The sequence below is a fragment of the Caretta caretta genome, chromosome 1 (assembly GCF_965140235.1).
Source record: "Caretta caretta isolate rCarCar2 chromosome 1, rCarCar1.hap1, whole genome shotgun sequence".
In the NCBI taxonomy this organism is placed as follows: domain Eukaryota; kingdom Metazoa; phylum Chordata; order Testudines; family Cheloniidae; genus Caretta; species Caretta caretta.
Window position 1 is genome coordinate 28,291,255 of NC_134206.1, and position 21,613 is coordinate 28,312,867.

Below are 21,613 nucleotides of genomic sequence, written 5' to 3' on the forward strand. Positions count from 1 at the left end.
ATCTGCAGTGCGTTTTCATGCCGTGAAAGGACAAAATTTACACAATTTAGCCAAAGACAACGCTGCATTTTATTTCACTTTTCATCAGTTTTAAAATAAAAAGATTGCTGCAGTAAAAGGGACAGTAGTACTGTAAACCTCCTCTCTGATCATAGCCCCTTGCATACTTCACTGTATAGAACAGCTGGAACTTTTGGAGCCACTTACGGGATTTGGATGCATCCACATCCTTTATTAGTATTTGAAAACCTTGGCCAACCTGTGTATTTCTCTCTTGCTTTTATTTAAGAGAATATGCTTTAAAACATGATGGGCAAAAATGTAAATATTGGTGCTTAAGCTGCACCCCCTAAAATACACCTGTTGCCTGAACATAACCGACATTTATTTGTTCGAATGAGGGATCTGCATGCATATATCAGGTGACAGCATGAGTGACCGGATACTTCTGTGTGAAAATTCCCAAGGGGACAGGGAAAAATGTCCATTTGTGTGATCAAATGCAGTAGTCAAAAAACATTTTTGAAAGAGGAAACAAAGGTTTCTCCTTTTGCAAAACAGATCCAAAGTAACCTAACTTTACAGTTAGGCAGTTTTGAAGAGCTTCTGATATATATGTAAAATATCTTACTACTTTTTGTCTTAAGCAGAAGAATCAGTGACAATTGTAGGAATTAGCCTTTGAAGTGGCCAATAAAATGACAAAGAATTCACAGACTTTCTGGAATTTACCAATCACATGGATTTAGCATTTAGGGCTTGATCTCACACTCAGCACTTTGTGGGATCATTGCTTGCTGTAGCACTGAGAATGATGCCATTTGGTGCCTCTCAGGGCTAGCTTCAGTTTCTCAGAAAAGCGTGCACAAGAATGATCAGAAGTGCAATTTAAAAAAATTAAATACTGAATATGAATATGTTCTACACTAGGATGTGCATATCAGATTCCCCTGGAAATGAGTCTGAATTTTTTTTCCTCCTTATAGTTCAATAAGGCTAGTTATTGGCTAGTTGGTTACTACATAACATGCCTTGCATGTTGGGGCAAATGCATCTCCAGGGTTACCAATGTGCAACATTATTACCTTTGAAGTGCTGATTTTCAGTGCAGCATTGGCACTTTACAGACCACCACAGCCTCCTACAGCACCCACAGAAGTGTGAGTGGAGGCTGGCTCCACAGAGGTTAAAGCAGGTTAGAAACTGGCCAGCTGCCTGCTACACCGGGCCTCCACAGTGCTACAAATATTGGCCCTAATTAAGCAACATCGCTACTGCTAGGTCCTGAAAATATCCTTTCTGAGCCCGGTATTGACTGAAGACCAGTGCTTACGTACCAAAGGGATAGAAATAGACAGAGCATGACCTGAAGATGAGCTCTGTGTACGCTCGAAAGCTTGTGTCCCTCACCAACTGAAGTTGGTCCAATAAAAGATATTACCTCACCCACCTTGTCTCTCTCATATACTGGGACCGACACGATTACAACAACACTGCAAACATAGATAGAGCATTGCCAGAGAATCCATTCCAGTTTTACACAGGGCCAGGACAGGGTTTGGGGAGCATTAATGAGCATCTTTAGACATCCAACCAGCATGGATGAGTTCAGTACAGCTGATAAATCTTTATATTAGCAATGATTACATTCAGTCCAGGTTTCCATACACAACGGTCAGAACTTCAAAGTGACATGCTTGCTACACAGGGCAGCACTTGCGGGGTAAGCAGTGAATTTTAATTGGAGAATGTTTGTGATTGAATGTTTATATATGCCAGGCGCTCTTGAATAGACAGCATCATGTTGCCAGTACCAGAGACTTAGCCTGGGTTCTTAGAGGAGACAAAAAAGAATCTGTGACCTCAAAAGTTCTAGTTAATCCACCCCCTCCCATCCAGATATCTTTATAAAATGTTCTGGAGTTGTTTTGAAACTCCTGAACATCTTGGGGTCCCTCTGTCCCCACAAATACAGCACAACACATTATGATTATACATGAATCCCCGCAGGTCTATGCTTGTCACTAGCATTCTTTGTAGGTGATTTACATTCCAGCAATATGTGTCTGAAAGACAAGGAAGGAAAGAATGTCAAGTTAATTAAAGTTCCAGATGGATATCAGGCTTGCTACAGGAATCTTATTAAGTTAAAATAAATGGCAACCTCCTTGTGGAGAGAAATCAAAATGTAAAGGTGTTTTTCTTGCAAAAGAAGAGACTTGCAAGCCAAAAAAAGATTTCTGCCTCATTACAACCCACAGATAACATAATCTTGAAACCTGTATGTCCATAGATGGGCTTCAATCCCTGCATTTTGAAAAGTGACTAGTGACTTTGCGTGCCTCAGTTATTGAGTGCCCAACATGAAACACTTGCTTTTCAGAGGGTGGGTGCTAAGCATTGTCTAAAAATCAGATCTTTTTATGTAGCTCAAATTCAGTACCTGCAAATTGAGATTCCCCAAATCATTAGTTGCTTTTGAAAAGGTAGTCCTAAATAACCACAGCATCAGACCCTTTGTCCCTTCTCCATGTGGGAATAACTAGTGTTATGTTTTTTAAACGGGGCATTACTTTTTATTATTTGTCCAACTATTTAAAAAGTCCTTGAGATTTGCATCGTTTGTTTACATATCTGATATTATACACTATCAGGACAATTTACTGTGGTTCTGTCAAAAGTGGGGCTAAAATTATCGTAAAGTCTGATAAAAACTAGTAAAAATAATATTTACTTTGTGATATCTTACATCAGATACTCACCTTTCTTTTCCTCATGCATGTGCCACATATGAATCCAATAAGTCCATTGATGACTTGAATAAAGCAAAGAAAAGCTTCAATTGTACCAATCCCCAACAGAAGAGAAAACAAGACAATATTCCACATAATAATGTTTTCAGGTTCTTTGCAAATGCTCCATGTTGTCTGATTAAACAAATAATTGTCTCTGTAAATAGAAAAAATAATTGACAACTTATTATGAAGAGTGATTCAAAAAGACTTCATCTGTTACGAGTTGTACCTCAAAGATTGGGCCTGATTCTCTCCTTCTTGCTATCTTTAGAAGTCATTTGCAAAGCGTAAAGTGAATGTAAAACTCTAACACAGTGGTCTGGTAGCATTTTATACTTTGCAAAGGTGTAAATGACAACATAAGGTGCAGGGCCGTGGAGAATTAGGCTTGCATTACATGGCTGCCTGCATAAGATCCTGTGTTTTGTTTCAGGACAATTTTAATGGCAAAATACAAAAGTCCACAGAATATCAAAAATGTGCCCATAATCTGTTGCAATATCTGATCAGCATTCTCCAGTCCACTTTGCAAGATGTTGTCAGGGTTAACTTGCAAAAAGCCAATGAAGAGATTTTTGCTTTGCTTTTCAGAGGGATGTGGGAGAGGGCTCAATTTGGTAGATTTCCATCCAACTGTGTGATGTTTTAGCCATGTGACTCCCTTTGACTTTAATAGGAGTCAAGGCTCAAATCTCATACAGTCCCATAAAAGTATCGCACAGCCATCACACAAGTCTGGTCAATAGCGCAATGGAAACAAAGCACCTGTGTCCTCCAAAACAAAAGCAGGCAGCTTCCCAGAGAATAGGCCAGAGAAGTTGGACCAAGTGAAGGATGGCTGGGGCCTGCTCACTCAGAATAATATAGATTCAGGATCTGATAGCGCAGAACATCAATTCAGTTCAGAAAAACCTAGATCTGCTGTTCGAAGGGTGCAAAAATTGGCCCTTGCAGTTTGGAAGAGTCAGTACCTCATACTTACGTCAGTGTGTCATTCCGGAAAGGGTAGATATATACTCCATCACCGGTGTCACAAAGAGGCCCACTAATCAGTCCCAAGGATGAGATGACCATACAGTATACCCCTCCTGCAGCTCCCAGCACAGCCAGCAACACAGAGAGCAGCATCTGAAAGGGAGAAGGCCCTGAACATCGTGTGTATGGACACAGAGTATTATGGACACCTCAGACTGTGAATGGAAAGGGAATCCCTCTTTAGCTGTTTTGCACTTTGGGCAATAAAAAATAACAACCGTAATTTGGGGCCTGCTTCACCGCTGCAGGAATTTGAAGTTGTTGAATCTTTCCAACTCTGGTGCAGCTACCCCCTGGGCTGAAGAAAGGTGCAAATTGCATCCCACCTGCCTGCAGAGGTGGGTGAAGCCCAGACCTTTAGGAACATAGGACTGGATGGGTATGTCTACACTGCAGCTGGGAGTGTGCTTCCAGCCCAAGTAGATAGACTTGCACGAGCTCGAATAGCAGTGTGGCTGTTGCGGGATGGGCAATGGCTCAGGCTAGCACCAACGCCCAGACCAGGGGGCCAGGAGGGCTTGGACTCGGGGGCCTGGCCTGAGCTGCCGCCCGTGCTACTATTTCCAGCGTGCTAGCTCGAGCAGAGCTAGTGTGCGTCTGTCTACCTGGGCTGGGAGGCTCGCTCCCCTGACTGTAAAGCGAGAAGAGTCCATCGTGACCATCTAGGCTGACCTCCTGCACATCACAGGCCACAGAGCCTCACCCAGCCCCTCCTGTAATAGACCCAGAACCTCTGGCTGAGTTACTGAAGTCCTCGAATCATGATTTAAAGACCTCAAGTTACAGAGAATCCCCCATTTACACAAGTTTAAACCATCAAGTGACCCATCCCCCTGGCTGCAGAGGAAGGCGAAACCTCCCTCGGGTCTCTCCTAATCTGACCTGAGGGAAAAGTCCATCCTCACCCCAGATACAGTGATCAGTTAGATCCTGAGCATGTCGGCAAGACCCTCCCCCCTCCCTCCGCCAGACACCTGGGAAATAATTCTCTGTAGTAACTCAGAGACTCCCCATCGAGTGTCCCATCATCGGCCATTGGAGATATTTGCTGCTAGCAGTTGCAGATTGGCTACATGCCATTGCAGGCAATCATACCATCCCCTCCATAAATGTATGAAGCTCAGTTTTGAAGCCAGTTAGTTTTTTTGCCTCCTACTGCTCCCCTTGGAAGGCTATTTCAGAACATAAGAACCTAAGAACAGCCACAGTGGGTCAGACCAAAGGTCCATCTAGCCCAGTACCCTGTCTTTCGACAGTGGCCAATGCCAGGTGCTCCAGAGGGAAGGAACAGAACAGGTAATCATCAAGTGATCCATCTCCTATCGCCCATTCCCAGCTGCTGGCAAACTTCACTCCTCTGATAGTTAGAAATCTTTGTCTAATTTCAAGCCTAAACTTGTTGATGGCCAGTTTATATCCATTTGTTCTTGTGTCAATGTACCCCTGATAGACCCTGGTCATTGGCAGGTGGGATCAACCTGGGACCTCTAAAGCAGGGATAGGGAACCTATGACATGCGGGCTGGATCTGGCCCACTGCTTCATTTCATCTGGCCTGCTGCAAGTCTCCCCCTCCTGCACCCAAACTCCCTTCCAGACCCCCCACTCCCACCTGCACCCCAACCCCCCTGTCCCAGGTTGGAACCCCCCCATCCAAACTCCCTCCTGGAGCCTGCACCCCGAACTTCCTCCTGCACCCCAACTCCCTGCTCCAGCCCTGAGCCCGCTCTTGCACTCCAAACCCCTTGGACCCAGCCTAGAGCCCCCTCCTGAACCCCAAACCCCTCATCCCCAGCCCCACCCCAGAGCCTGCACCCCCAGCCAGAGCCCTCACCCCAACCCCCCACCCCAGCCCGGAGCCCCCTCCTCCACCCTGAACCCCTCATTTCTGGTCCCACCCCAGAGCCTAGGGGAAGCCCCGAGCCTCTGCACCCCCCTGCGGGACTGTTTGTAGCCCACAACTGACTTTTTCTGTGGGTCAAAGGCCCCTGATAAAAAAAAGGTTCCCCACCTCTGCTCTAAAGCTTAGTGCATGACCCTCTACTGGAGAGGTCTACAATCTGGGGGTGCACCCCCTAGGGGGGGTGCAGAGTAATGTTTCGGGGGGGTGAGGCTCGGGCTCGGACCAGCCCCCACAGGGGGGCGGGGAGGGAGCACTGTCCAGCTCTGCTTCTGGCCCTGGCCTTGCACCCAGGGTCCCGCCTGCTGGCCCCGTGCCCGGGGATTGGCTCCCAGCCGTGGCTACCGACCCTGCGCCCGGGGTCCTAGCTGCCCACCCTGCGCCTGGGGCTCTGTGCCCAGTTTCGGCTGCAGGCCTCGGCCTCTGGCGAAGGGTCAGCCAACCACCGAGGGTCCACTCCCACCCCCAGCTGTGGCCCCAGCCTCAGCCCCCTTACTCCTGCCTATGTCCCCACCCTCCCGGAGCCATGGCCCCGCTCCCACCTCCATGGCGGGGGGGTGAGGACAGGGATAAGAGGGGGCGCAAGGTAAAAAGTTTGAGGACCACTGCTCTACTGCATTAGTTAAAAGCTTCTAGCCAAGGCTGTAGCAGACTCATTAATCTCTAGGTGATCTAGGTGCCACTAGAGGGGGACAGAGCACCTCACCCAACAGGCATGGATTAAATAAATCAACATTAGCACTTAACTTAAATAATAGCATTGTCCTTTAGCTCACATAGTTTTTCTCCTTCCCTGGTGTTTACCCCTTCATGGCTTTAATTGCCTGGAGTTCCATAGCAGATCCGCCAGTGATGGCAGCGCATAAGACTGATTCACTGCATCTCCTGGGTTCCCTCAGCCAGCCACTTTTAATCATCTAAGAGTATATGGTTGCTGTTTGTATATGGAAAACTTTGATAAGTGGTGCTACCAGTGGTGCCTTTAATTAGGGCTGCCTAATACGTCCGGTTATAAGATGTACTTTTGGTTGCTTATAACTTTGCCAAACTTTAACCATTTGGGATGCAATTTTCCATGTTGCGTGCCTGGCTCAGCCTGGATTTATTTATTAGAAAGTTTTGGATAAAATGGTTCAGCCAATTCCAGGAACAACATGAGGGAAAATGCATTGTTTTTCCACCGGGACTGAGTGTGCTCCAGGCTGGGGCTGCAGGGGCTGAGCAGGAATTTCCCTGCAGCTGCTCCTCGGAGCTACTGGGGGCTGCTGTGGTGCCACCAGGAAGATTGTCCAGTGATCTTAATGCTTCTGTTGCTGGTGCCTTGGCAGCGTGGAGGAGAAGGAAGTAGCTTTGTGGTGGAGACTTACAGAAGCTGGGGAGGGAGATGAAGACTAAGACAGGAGGGGGCAGAAGGGGAAAGGTCTTTAGCCACTGGAGAACTCTCCAGTCCAGAACATGGAATCAAACTTGGGATTCCTGAGTTTCAATGTTCTCTGCTGTCAGCAAATATCTGTAAAACCCACTGGTAAAAATGTGTCTCATTTTCCTTGAGTGGCTGATCTACATAGAGGATGTCAACCTACTACTGCTATTGGTTACTGCCTTAGGTCAAATGGCAGAGGTTTGTGTTGTAGATCTAACAGTTCCAAACCTATTGATGAAACATGTGAAGGTTATTATGGTTCCACATGATGGAATTTCTGTGTTTTTTTCAGTATGCTTTTTTAAAAACGTAGGAAGCTACAAAAAAGTTACAGCCAAGATTGAAACATCAAGCACTCAGAAATTAGGTTTCAGAGTAGCAGCCGTGTTAGTCTGTATTCACAAAAAGAAAAGGAGTACTTGTGGCCCCTTAGAGACTAACCAATTTATTTGAGCATAAGCTTTCGTGAGCTACAGCTCACTTCATCGGATGCATTCAGTGGAAAATACAGTGGGGAGATTTATATACACAGAGAACATGAAACAATGGGTGTGATCACTCTCCTTACAGTGTTTATGATAACACCCATTGTTTCATGTTCTCTGTGTATATAAATCTCCCCACTGTATTTTCCACTGAATGCATCTGATGAAGTGAGCTGTAGCTCATGAAAGCTCATGCTCAAATAAATTGGTTAGTCTCTAAGGTGCCACAAGTACTCCCTTTCTTTTTTCAGAAATTAGGAAAAGCCAGAATTGAGGTTGCAAATCTTAATTAGGCCCCCTTGTGCATTATGATATATAGCACAGAAGTTTTATGGTATGTTACTTCTGCATCATGAGGCAGGAGACCCAAATTATGGACAAGATTGTGGGCTTTAAGCTGTTGCCCTTAATTGGGCGGAGTGGAAGGGCAGGACATTGGAGGCTGCTCCTGGGGTGACTGTGCTGCTGTTTTAGGCACAATGTCTCCAGGAATGGTTGGGCAGCTCAGGCCTGAGTATGTCTCCTATTCCCTTTTACAGGTCCCAAGCTGAGTTCCCCATTATACCTACCCACCTTTGCTAGTGGGCAGTAGGGGGATCCGTTGAAGGATCTAGTGCTGCAGCTCACACCCGACTCCCCTGGTTCTTACACACTAAAAGCCAAAAGACTGTGATTTTTGCCTGATCCCTTAAGCCCTCCCTTTCCCTGCGAGAAGTGGGTACAGGCTAGCCCTGCACTGATACCTCTTATAAATGGCTCAGGTTAAGGGACTACTAGATAATGATGCTCCTGTTGTTACAGGAAATATTTGAGGGATTTCCTCTCATTATACCATAGTGGTGAGGATGTTTTTGGAGGAGGACACCCCCTCCTGCAGGACACAGAAGCTCACCTAGGTTGTTACTTTCCAAAAATTATTATACCCGTTCCCATAATGAAAGAACAAAAGGGCATTTAATGAAGTTAAAAGGCAATCATTTAAAATGTATTAACAGAAATATCCATTCCATAACATATAATTAGTCTGCAGAAATCACTGCAGATGGAAATGGAGAACTTAATAAGACAAATAAAAGGATAGATAGATAGATAGATTTATACTTATTTACCGTTTGTATTGCAGGAGCACCCAAAGGCCCCAGTGAGGATCAGGGCCCCATTATGCGAACCACTGTACAAACACATTAACCCTTTCCCCCCCATTGCTGAAGCCCCTTGTCATTGTTTGTGAATCACTGGCAAACCAATTTTGAATATTCCAGCTCCCTGTAAAAAATCTGCAGAGCCATTTCCTTATATCATCCTTCAAATCTCTCCTTAAAACTCATCTCTGCTGCGGTGCTTATAAATCACTCAACAGTGGCTGAGCTGTTGGTATAATGAGACTGTTACTTATTACACTAGTCAGAACATCCCTCTGTTACCATGGGCTTCTCCCCATCTAATTTCTGCATCAAGCCATAACTTCTGCTTAAGCTGTAAAATAGCTTGTAAAAATATATCCAGTCTTGACTCAGACTGCGAGTGATGGAGAATCTACCACGTGGCGAGGTGAGCTGTTCCAAGTGTCAGTTACCTTTCCTCATAAATTTGTACCTTATTTCTAGTCTGAATTTGTGTAGCTTCAGCAGCCAGCCGCTGGTTCTTGTTATGCCTTTTTCTGCTAGATTAAAAAACTGTTTGCTATCAGCCATCTCTTCTCCATGTAGTTACTTGTAGAGTCTGATTGTCACCTTTTCCACTGTTTGTTATAGTCATCAGTGGCTCTTGTCTTATATTTAGCTTGTAAGCGCTTTGAGATAGGGACTGTCTTTTCATTCTAGATACATTTACAGTGCTTAGCACAATGGAGTCTGATTCCACATTGGGGTCTTTGGGCACTACTACAATACAAATAATAACAACAGTAAAGCTGAAGTGTGTATGCACCAGCTGTCAGAGTAGGGAAGGCTAAGGCCAGACTCTTGGGATCTCAGCTCACAGTCAGGGATGCAGTAGTGAGTCAGTGGCAGAGTAGCAAGTGGAAGGATAGTGGAGCTAAGTGGTGCCAGTCAGATGCCTCTTATTGTCTTAGCTGGCCGAGGGATCAAGGACTCAGGAGTGGGAACAAAGCCAGAATACATCCTACGGGGCTAGAAGGGAGTGTCTGTCTAGCCTGAGTGTTGTGCGGGGAGGAACCATCTGAAATTCTGCTGGGGGGGGTGGTGAGGGACTAGACTGGAGGAACAGCTGTGTCTGGGGTGCACCAGTAATTCTGGTGGATCTGAGCCCCATTTAGCTTATTTCACCTGTTGTGATTTAGCACGTACTGCAGAGCAACTGAACATACGGCCATGTCTTAGGTTGTGACTTGTTGCCATGTCCATCCAATGCTTTGTCAGATCAAAGGCAATTACTTAAAATCAGATTAAATTCCTTAAATTTAGTAAAGCACCTTAACAATGTAGAATGATCTCATTATGAGTCTTACTAAATGTAAACTGAAAGGTATTGATGAAAATACTTTATTGCTCAGTTCTAGTTACAGGCTACTGCTAGCAAGGAACTGGACTAGAAAAACATTTCTAAATCAGTTTATCCTGGCTAACGAAAACCGCAGTACATCAGAAACAACAATTAATGTACAAGGCATGGAGATTAATTGAGATACCCTCACAGTTTGTTTGCTCTGTCATGTTTGTAATTTTTGAGGGACAAATTCTCCCTGGCCTGTGGGTGGGTGGAGAGAGCACAGAGAGCCTTTCCATCTCTGGTGTGTAACTCACTAGAGGATGTGGGTTATAGGTCCCCCTCAGTGATGCCCTGCAGAAGATGTGAGTCTGTTACAGCCCCAGCTAGAGAGACTTGGCTTTAGCTCAACCTGTAACAGGTTTCACTCCTAGATGTAGGTACCCTGTTCACTCCCTGGTATGTTGGACAAGATGGCAGCTGTCACATCAGCTCGGTACAAGGGTCAGGGACAGCCCCAGTCCCTGCATTTAGGGGAGCACAGAGATTTCTCCCTCCACGCACCCATGGAAAAGCCCATCACCAGAGGGAGGAAGGAGAGGCAGGACCCTGGCACTGTCCTCACATGAACAGCCACAGGAAAGGGGCTAGGCTGTGCCACCCTAGAGGATGGTATAGTTTGCCAACTCCCCCTGTGCACCAGGAAACTGGAGCAGTGATTTGCTCTACTTGGAGTGGGGTAGTGCAACTTTGTCCCACTCCACTCTACACTTATTATTGTGGCTAAATGTTCCAAATCTGGCCTTGGGATAGATTCTAGTTTATATAAACACTCCAATATATTAACATTCTTGCTAGATGAGGCTGCTTCTGTGATGGGGTCAATCAATCATACGCTAAGCACAGGGATTCTGTAGGTCAAGCCCTATTTCTGTATTGGGAGGATTGGACTGTTAGTGGTTGCGTGCTTTGTGCCTTTCCATCTGCTCAGCTTCCACTTAAGGGCTGTTATTCACGGATCATAGTGATTGCCCTTTTCAGCACGTAAATTGTTGCTTACCCCACATCTGTTAGCACAACATCCAGCTCCACCTGCACCCAGCATCATAAATGCTGGCAAAATAACCTGTAAGTTAAGCACATATTGAATTAATGCGCGAGGTCTCCATACACTCAGCATTAGTTGGACAACGTGTGAATTAAGTGGGATCATAGGATGAAGCTACTTTAGCTTCTCCTGGCTCTTCACTGTGTGGTACACCAATGGAGACTCTCTTGCGCATTGGCAGAGTGACTTTAGGTAGCTCTATGGTATTCCAACTGACTCTAAGGGCTTGTCTACACTACCCGCTGGATTGGTGGGCAGCGATCGATCCAGCGGGGGTCGATTTATCGCGTCTAGTCTAGAAGCAATAAATCGACCACCGAGCGCTCTCCTGTCGACTCTGGTACTCCACCGGAGCGAGAGGCGCAGGTGGAGTCGACAGGGGAGCATCAGCAGTTGACTCACCGCACTGAAGACACTGCGGTGAGTAGATCTAAGTATGTCAACTTCAGCTACGTTATTCACGTAGCTGAAGTTGCGTAACTTAAATCGATCCCCCGCCCCCAGTGTAGACCAGGCCTAAGGAAGTTCAGTGCAGTATTAAGGGGACTGAAGGGCAGATTTGCAGCTAGTGTAAACCAATGTAGCTCCATTGACTTCAGTGGATTTACACCAGTTTACACCAGCTGAGAATCTGGTCCTAAACTAGAGTGCGGGGCTTTAAATTGCACCATTTTACTCATCATCCCTGAATTTGACCTTTTGTGTTAGACCACAGGAAGGTGCAAACAACACAATTCAGTCAACAGTCTCTGAGCTCAGCTCAGTTTGATCCATGGTAATTATTAGTTGGAGTCAAGCTGATAAGGTGTAGCCATCAGTCCCGTCCATGACTGTGCCATGGCAGGATGTCCTATCACGCCACATAGGGTCTCCCTAGACCAGCGGTTCTCAAACTTTAGTAATCCGAGGATCCCAATTTTGATTTAAAATTTTGCTGGGGACCCCCAAGTCCCCCGCTCAGCCCCAAGCACTGCCCCCAGTCCACAGCTTCCCCCAAGGTCCTCCCCCTCCCCACCTCTTCCTGCCCCTGCTCCACCCATGCCCCTCCTCTTTCCTGCCTCTTTCCATCCCCTCCCCCAAGGGCTCCCCTTCCCCTTCCTTCCCCTCCCTCCTAGCGCCTCCTGCACGCCAGAGGGGAACAGCTGTTCCCCGGTGTGCAGGAGGTGCTGGGAGGGAGGGGGAAGAGTTGAGGGAGGAGTTGATCAGCGGGGCCCATAGACCCCCTGGAGTACCCTCGTGGACCCCCAGTTTGAGAAACGCTGCCCTAGACAACACAGGTTGGAGAACTACATGGTCTGTCTGTGTCCAGTAACCAGAATAAAGAATCCCCCTTTATGTCCATAAAATAGCTGAGTCCACTATCGTTTGTGTAGCTCTTTCGTGCAGGAACATGGGAGAGAAAAGCATTTCACTGTGGCTGTCTAGCAAGGGAGTGGAAGGCAGGATGGACTCGGGGGCAGGCGGAGTACTTGAAACTACTATTACCTCTCTTTTTCTTTAAACTGACTAGATTTCAACCTGACAGTATCCCTTTAACAGCTCATCACAACACTTCCACAAGTGCTCTGGGCAGAAAGCGAAGAATATAACGTCCATTGTAACTGAACCTCAGTGGGGAATTTATGTGAGCAGAATGAAAATACTTCTGTTGGAATTTGGCTAGGACATTGGGATTTAAAAAATCCTCCTGTTGCGAAAAGTGCAATGAGGTAGTCAACAGTGCAACCCCAGCAACACAGGGTCCTCTAGTACCCTCCTCAGGCATTTTAGAGTATTGACTGAGAGGCAAGAGTGCCATCTACTGAATCAGCAGCCCTGCTTCCCTCACTACCCTCCTTTTCCTTGAAGGCCTCCTGTCCAGTCTGTGAGTGGGCTATTTTGTCTCGGCTTGGAGCAAGTTCATTTGTTTGGAGTGCAGGGCTTGTTTGGTGCGTCTCGCTTTTCTGAGCATCTGTATCTTCCTGCCTTTTGAGGTTAGAATGAAAATTTGCCAGTACGCTGGCATCAGTGAGGTGGGGGTCTATGTGTTGCGGGGTCTCAGTCACTTCCCAATGGTGCCATTCTACGTTTGCAGCATCGAGTACTCGTAACAAATGAGTCATTCTTCCTTTCCTTAAATGTCTGAATTTGCAAAATAAGGAAATTGAGGGGTTTTAAGCAAAATAAAGGTCTGTGTTCTGTTTTTATAAGGGCATGTCTTTTAAAAAGCAGCCATGGAAGACAAGGAGAGAGCAAGGTTGAAATGAGCCAAAGCTGGCTACTAAATGGGAAGGTTGTGTGCTGGCGTGGTACACAGGAGCCTGGATTCAGTTCCCAGTGTGAGACTGACTTTCTATGCGACCTTGAACAAGTTGTTTAATTTCTTCATGTTTCAGTTCCCTTGCTGTCACGTGGGGATAATACTCCCCTTCTCCCACACTTTGTCTATTCACACCTCTTTCTCAGTCTATCACATAATTTCATGGAAAACATATACACTTAACAGCACTGTTTTGCTGATCAATAACTACTCGTAGTGCGGTTGTCAGCGTTTTGGAGATCAATGCAAACGCCTCTTCCCCTCTCTGTGTCCACTTTTGATGCGCACCATCCTGGCCACAGCCTAGCCTTATTAGAGCCCTCAAGAGAAGTCATGTTCTGAATGTGACACAGGGCTCTCATGCTGAACATTAGTCTTTCCTTTCATTGAAAGCCAGTGACCCCTGGGCTTGGAATGGTATGAATTTTTCACAGGTACCTGTGGTACAGTTTTAATCTTTGTTCAGACTCCCTGTTCATACATCCAGAACTCAGCATGAGGGATAGGCCTATGGAGTAGGTGGACGGTACACAAGAAGAGCCAGGCAAGCTATTCATAGCAGACAATTTACTCATTTTTCTGTTTGTGAGATATGGGCCTGATCCAAGCCTATTATACTTAATAGGAGTTTTTCCATTAAGTTCAATGGGTTTTGGATCAGGGCCTTACCGAGAACAGACTTTGATTTTTATGGATTTGTTGTTCATAAATATTCAGTGAGGAGTACATTTCATCTCCTCCTTTATGTGAGGAGATGACAGCCTATTTAGTGTGTATGGTCTATTCACTTAGACTCTTTACTGTTCGTTATTTGTGGTATATGATTCATCACCTCAGTTGCATGGCTTTTTTTCCTGCTCCTTGATTGCATGACTGAATATGTAAAGACAAGGACAAGCACTTCATACAATCTATTCAAACACAATGCATATACAACTGTGGGAATTCACACAAAGAACAGGCATTCCCCAAACATGCATGTGGACAAATAGCTGGTCATACACATGTTCACAGAAAAATGACCAAAAGTAAAAAAAGTTCAACCATTTTCATAACAGCTATTTGGAATTCAAACAGTGCTCACAAAATAGAGGAGCAGTTCAGCCCTACTTGATTTTGACAACAGCTCCAATAAGGGCAAGCCCAAACAAGCTTCAGTGCCTCATGAAAGGTGAGAATAAAATCAATGGAAGGAGCAACAAGGCAACACAACTCAGTAAATGTGAGAACTTACAACCTAAAGCTGAATTTACACATTGAGCCTGAAAGAAACTTCTGTGTGTGTTTACTACCTAAATAATGAAAAGCCAACATTTTTGTTTCCTCTAATATTTGTAATTTGGATTTTCTTTGGACACCAGGATTTTCATAAAGAAGTTATATTTCTTTCTATAGGTGATTTCCCCTTTGCCCTCTGGAAAGATGCCTTCTCAGTTTTAGACCCCAGATAGTTTTAAACTTTTTCCCACAGATAAGTTGTGTCATCTACAAATGTAAAGGCAGCCCCCATAGATTGTTATTTGGAATTGACAGAGGCATTGATAAGCTTTAAAAAGTTGAAATAATTAAAACAACAACAACAATGACAAAACTTCTCTCTTACCAGTATCCCAGCTCCAAGAATGCCATGGAAAAACCAGACCAAATCAGTTATCTTGTCGGGCTCTATAACATTTCCATTGGGGAAGTACAGGAGAAGATTGGAGATTATAGCACATACAGCTAATGGGAATAACACGACCCCAATGCACTTTGAACACTTTCCAGTGCACATTGTAGCTCACCCCTGTGGAAAGAAATGAGAGAGGAAAGTATGGGTCGTGGCACAGTTTAAAAAACAGTGAGACTTGACAAGGCAATCGTTTTCTTTCTTTGTTGGAGAGAACTGTAAAGTATGTGACACTTGTTATGAAGCAAGATATTTTCAATTAACCATTTATTTAAGAAAGGCTCTACTATATAGAGTTGTTCGCCTCCAGTTCAAAACTGGCCCTGGTTAGTAGTAAACAAATATTGGTTGCTCAGTGTCCTGTGTGAAATGGCTGTGTCCTATGTGAAATGAATTGATGGTTTCATTCTAGTTCCTACAGAACAGCTGTTCACATCATTAAGATCACCACTGTGGCTGGCACTAACTAGTGCCCTTCCTAACAGTGTAAGGAGTGGGGTCAAGGACTGAATAGGCATGGAGACTGAGGCATCCTCTTTCAATTGGTTAGATCTTCAGGCTCAGCATGAGGTGCATAGATAGCATGGTTTGGAGCAGGTTACATTGCAGTTGCCTGTGTGGTGTGCTTGTTCGAGCAGAGGACTTCAGTTTCAGGACTGTCTATTGGTCCCTATATGAGCGCTAAACTTATTTAAAAGAAAACCAGTGCAGAGGTACATTTAGTTCTGTGGGTATTTGTGGAGAGCAGATATTTGCCTGAGACACTCATTAGCTAATAGTGCCAGGTCATCTCATCTTCAGAAAAGTGGGAAGACCGTTATATTGTGAAAAGCAGCGGCCCTATATTTTCTGGCTTTCAGGTTTTCAGGCTAATATGTCCCGTTCTATACTAAAAACATGCCTGGTGTCTCATACCCAATAGTGAATCTTTACTCCATAATTAAGCTATTGGGGGCCACTATTTTTCCACAGCACACATTTGGCATCATCAACAACAGTAAAGCTTCCCCACACTGCTAATCCTGGAAGGATTCCTTCTAAGGCCTTGTTTACATGGAGCATTTCCCCAAATGCCAGCAACCAAGGGACAGCCACTGATGTAATTGCAGTGGTCTAATCCCAAAGTACAGACAAAGAAACCCTCAGTTTGCACCAGCACCACTTATACTTGCTTGAAACTGGGGTAAGTCCACCGTGCAAATCACTGTTTTCCTTGTCTACCTTTGAGCGTTGCACCAATGCAGCTACCTTGGCAGATGGCTATTAACTACTGGAATTGGGGAAAATTTCCGAGGAAGACAAGACCTCAGAGGGAGAGCATGATTTAGACTTCATGCCCATTCATTTCTTTGCTTCTCTACTCAGTCTACAAAAAAGAAAAAAGAAAAAAAGACAGAGACAGGATGGGTGAGGTAATAACTTTTTCTGGACCAACTTCTGTTGGTCCTAGAGATGAGCTTTTGAGCTTACATGGAACTCGTCTTCAGGTCACCACCCCGCAACCTTGCCAAGCTGATCATCAGAAGCAAGCTCCCCACAGACCAAACCCACCAATTCAAAGCAGCACCAGATCTTGCCAGATGCAAAACCTGCAGACACATTTCTACTGCTATGATGATCAACACCCCCCACAACACACCTTTCAAGATCCATGGGTCCTATGCATGCCTATCACAACATGTGGCATACCTTATCCAATGCACTAAATGCCCCAATAACAACTATATGGATGAAACCAGATCACTATGCTCTCAAACAAATTCACACAGAACAATGATAAAAGACAAAAAGCCCATATCACCCATGGGTGAACACGTTTCACAAAATGATCACTCCATATCTGACCTCTCAGTCCTCTAAAGGAATCCCGCACAACACCTTAAAAGATGAGTCATGGTCAGGTGTTAACAAGCCACTTCACCTTGAATGGTCTCTTAGAATATGTGTTAACTACTTTTGCCAAACAATCTGTTCCAGCTTGTATTTACCTGAGTATCTTTCCCATACCTGAAGAAGAGCTCTGAGTAAACTCAAAAGCTTGTCTCTTTCTCCATCAGAAGTTAGGTCAATGGTGTGGTGTGGAGTGATACTACCTCACTCACCTTGTTTTAGTAATACAACAAATCTTCATTTGATTTTTTTTTATTTTTAAATATTAACCTGACTTGTCTCTCTAATATCCTGGGAACAACACAGCTATAACAACACTACAAGATAATACCAATGGTGATTGAGTGGTTTACGGCATGGAAATCTATCCACTAAGAAGTGAACTCATATTTCCAGTCCTTCTCACATAGGATACTGAAAGGTACTGAAAGGTAACTTTCAGTCACTGTGGATTTGGGTTGGATTCACACCATTGATCTAGAAAAGAAAGGCTCCATATCCCAGGCCGGACAGCATCCTCTCAAGTTGAAACCCATGGAAAGGGACAAAGGGAAAGGGAAACTCCATGATGTTCCCACCAAAGAAATTTCTTTATTCTATCTCCTCTGGTGTGAGAGGGCTTCTATGTGACCTACTTTAGTACTGTACAGACGATAGATTGATTGCATTTCAGTGTAGTGTGCTTCTTCATCAGCTGGTTCAATCAGAATGAAATCTTTAGATAACATGTCCCTATCAGGGTTAGTGCACTATATACACAATCGACAGTTTTCAGAGGCTACTGCTAAAATATTACATAAAGAACAGAAACAGATTAGAGGTTTAATACTAAACTCACAGATATCACCAACCCCCAAAGGAGGGAGGTCTGATTGATATTGGAACCTGATCCACAAATAGTTCTTCATGAGAGCTTTGAAGTTTGAGATTACTGGGATTGGGGTTTTTTTATTATTATTTTTTGCACTGTGCTATTAACATCTAGTAGAAATCCACAATTATTATTATAACTGCTATTATTAATAAATATTCATATTGGCATCGTGACTAAAAGGATCAAGGACCCATTGTGCTAAACACTGTATAAATAGAGATAGATACAGGCAGGTAGATCTCTGCCTTCAAGAAGTTTATCATCTAAAAAGAGGAGTGATTTATAAAGTGTAGGGGAGGGAGAAAATGATCAAACTATATGCAATTTTTATACACAAACATACATTTTTATATATACTGTACGAATATTTTTGGAATAACAAAAAAGTCAATATCAGACTTCCAGTGCCTGGAATGCTCCTCAGTTTAGCCATTTTACATTGGCTGATTTTTCATTGGTATTGTGGCAGAAGTGGATCTTGAGAAGGGATGTGAAGGGGGAATGGGTAGTAGCTTTAGAGAGCAGTTCATGGAGGGTGTCCCATGCATAAGGAGCAGCGTGAAAGAAAGCAGAAAAATATTTGAGGGAAAAGCAGACAAGCTGATGGTTGAAGCTGGCATTACTGGCAGAGAAGGGACGTCAGGGCAATGAGTTAGGAGAGAAGAAAGGACCAGTGAGTTGTGTATGACATGAAGTTTGAACTTGGTACAGTGGAACTGAGGGCTACAGTGAAGGGATTCCAAGAAATGCAGGATATTACTGTCATATAGTAGAGATTGCCAGTCTTTTTGTCAGTCTGCATTTCTAAAGAGTATAATTTGCATTGTTCTTCACTGCTACAAATTTAACAACAAAACTTAGCATTTACATACCATACCTTCTGAGCATTTTACAAGCATTACATACAGTAATTCATCTTCTAAACAAGTTATCTGTAATTAAACCATTTTAGAGTGATATGTTTAAGAAAGGTCATTCTTGCCTCTCGCTATCATTACTTACTATTCAGACAGTGTCCAAAATTGGGCAGAGCATTTTACAATCATTTACGAAGACAGCTCCTGGCTCAAAGAGAGAAAAAAAATCTGAATAGATAGGCAACTTACAAAGGAAGGACAAAGAGGGAGGGGAAATGGATGTAGGTATTTTTCCTTTGTCATTTTTTCTTTGTCAGCCTTGTGTGTTTGCCTTTTCTTAAAAAAATTTACTTTTGCCCATCTACACTTAACTTTGCATTTTAACCCTTGCTCTCTTCCTGCGCATGCCAACCCTTGTCTGTTTGCACTACCATTTTCTCAAAATAAGCGCATACAGCTTAACCACATTTCTGTAAAAGTCAAATCATGTAGGGAAGTTTCATATTCCCCTTGTGCAGCTTTCGGATATACCCATAGGGCCAGATCATTGGCTGATGTAAATCAACACAGCTCAAACAACTTCAGCAGAGCTAAAATGACTTACACCAGGTGAGGATCTGGTACACTATCTTTGAAATGTCTGACTATCGCTTCAGACTGCAAGGAGAATCAACCTAAGCATCGACAGCCAAGTTCAGCGAGGGCTTCTCCCACTGAAGTCATTGCAGCTTGCACCTGCCCACATCAGGGCTGAATCTGATCAAATTACAGAAGAGAAGACATACCAGAGAGACTTGAACATCTTGCCAATCTTACAAAGAAGAATCAAACCCACTCCCTTCAACTTCAGTGAACAAGACTGTGTCTGCAGTTGCCTTCTGCTTTTTAATTAGAGCTCTCAATACATTAATCTATGTATTGCTGAAGAAAGTAAGAAAATATCTCTGCTTACCTGGCTATACAGGATTAAAATAGCTACCAATGCTTCAGCTCGCTAAACAGCAAAGTGATTTTTCAACTGGCTTCAAGTTTTATATTTCCCCTCTCCCTGTACCAGCCTCAGAGAGGTACAGAAATGTTCTTGAGTGATAGATTCCATTAAACAAACAGGAGTTTCTCCCCAAAGAATGAGGAAATACCCAAAACTATCCCTGGTTGGCCAGCGCACAGGCTGCATGTCACCCTGCAGTATTGATTTTTTTAAGGCACTGTTCCACTGGTCAATGCCCCCCCTAGGTCACATTGATTTGCTGTAGGTCGGTGCAGTCCTTTTTCCTGCCACAACCTTTTAAGTTGTGCACGATGTCACAAATTAGGAAGGCCAAGAAAAGAAACATATGTAATGCAAAAAATAAATATGAATGTATTAAGCCAAGAGAATGTACAAGATGATGGCGAAATACAGTGGGACGCTCTTAAAGAAAAGTCTTTTTGTTTTTCACAGAGCAGTTTTGCTATACGTCAAAGTCTGGCCCAGTCTTTGCCCGTAGTGTAGAGCTGGTTCCGTAGTCAGCTGATACATGGGGTTTGGGCTTAGGCCTCAAGAGGTTTGATCACCTCTGAGTCCAATAAACTGCTATTGCTCCCTGCAACATTTTCTATAGCCACTAGGAAGCAAACCACAAGAGGCAGCAGCTTCTTCCTCCACTTCTTCTGCAAGACCCATTGCTGAGCAGGGACTGGAAGGAATTCTGCTTCTCACTGTAAAGTGGTCAGGAGTACCATTGGGTCCCAGCCTGTCCCCAGAACTGTGACTCTTCCAATTGGTTAAAGACCAGCCAACAAGGGGGGAAGAGAAGGAGGAGACACAGCAGATAGGACCTCAGACATGGGTGAGGGGGTTGGAGCACTGGGCCAGGTGAGAGAATAAGAGTTTGTAGGATGGCAGAGGTGGGGAACTGCGGCTTGGGGAAAGCAGGCAGATACTGCAGAGGGTTGATAGTTGGGTTGTGTGCATATGGTGGCAGCGTATAAGATGAGCATGGGGTGGTTCAAGTGTGTGATGGGACGGTATGACTCTAAGAGCATCCCAGGGCCAGAGAGCCAGGGGCTCGCTGCTATCAGGTAATGAGTTTCAGATGGCCTGACCAATTCAGTGTACCCCAACTCACTATGATTATAATCTGTATCTAAAAGGTGTCATGTAATGTGTCATTGGAAAACTAATAGATCATTAATATTCTTGCATGTTGTATGTAGTTGGTGGGTATTAAGAGTTATGGATATATGCTGGGATCATCACTAATGTGTGTTTAAACCTGGCATGTCAGGGGGAGTTCGTAAATAGTTTGCCCTAGACAAAGGAATGTGTGTGCTCCTTTGACGAGCCCAGTCATTAGGCAGAGTTGCTATACCAATAAAATAAAAACCAGCAGGATCTTATTAAAGGGGAAAAGGCAAAATGCCACATTTATTGTGAATACAGAAAGAATCATAGTAAGCAGTTAGTTATAGCTATAACATTCCATTCAATTTCATATTTATTCACACATTCATTCATACACACACACACACACACACACACACACACACACGTTCTGCAAGGTTGTTATCATAGTTACCAGCCTTAGAGTTGCTCATGCCAAGCCATTGGCCAGGTGGCCTGGACACGAGGAGGGAGCAGGGCCTTGTCAGATGCTCATCTGATGCTCCTGGAAGTTGGTTTGCAGAATCAGACCCCAAAGTTCTCACTTTCTAGAGTCCATTTTTATAGGAATTTATTCCTATGCCAGTCTATGGGAATTGCTTCATCATGCTGTTGCTGAATCAATCAGCCAACGGCACATTCCTGATGGCTCTGTGCTGCCAGATGTTATCTTGTTCTTTGGTTC

The 21,613-nt window shown here is 44.3% G+C and overlaps 1 protein-coding gene across 1 annotated transcript; it reads right to left on the reverse strand.

Annotated features, from left to right (window-relative positions):
* Positions 1 to 45: 45 nt before the first annotated feature.
* On the reverse strand, positions 46 to 19,823 carry LOC125620625 (transmembrane 4 L6 family member 1-like). The gene is made up of 6 exons (XM_048816621.2): positions 19,735 to 19,823; positions 15,096 to 15,278; positions 11,146 to 11,211; positions 3,778 to 3,923; positions 2,763 to 2,949; positions 46 to 2,066 (listed from the first exon to the last, which is right to left on the reverse strand). The coding sequence occupies exons 2-6, from the start codon at positions 15,264 to 15,266 to the stop codon at positions 2,046 to 2,048; spliced, it is 591 nt and encodes a 196-aa protein (XP_048672578.2). The 5' UTR covers positions 15,267 to 15,278; positions 19,735 to 19,823; the 3' UTR covers positions 46 to 2,045.
* Positions 19,824 to 21,613: the final 1,790 nt, after the last annotated feature.

Coding starts and splice junctions, on each gene's coding strand:
- LOC125620625 (XM_048816621.2), bottom strand. CDS start 15,266: ATGTGCACTGGAAAGTGTTCAAAGTGCATTGGGGTCGTGTTATTCCCA. Junction 3,924..11,145: donor GTTGTGCTAACAGATGTGGG/GTAAGCAACAAT, acceptor TCTCCCTTTCAG/ATGCTGCTCTCTGTGTTGCT. Junction 2,067..2,762: donor CATGCATGAGGAAAAGAAAG/GTGAGTATCTGA, acceptor CTTGTCTTTCAG/ACACATATTGCTGGAATGTA.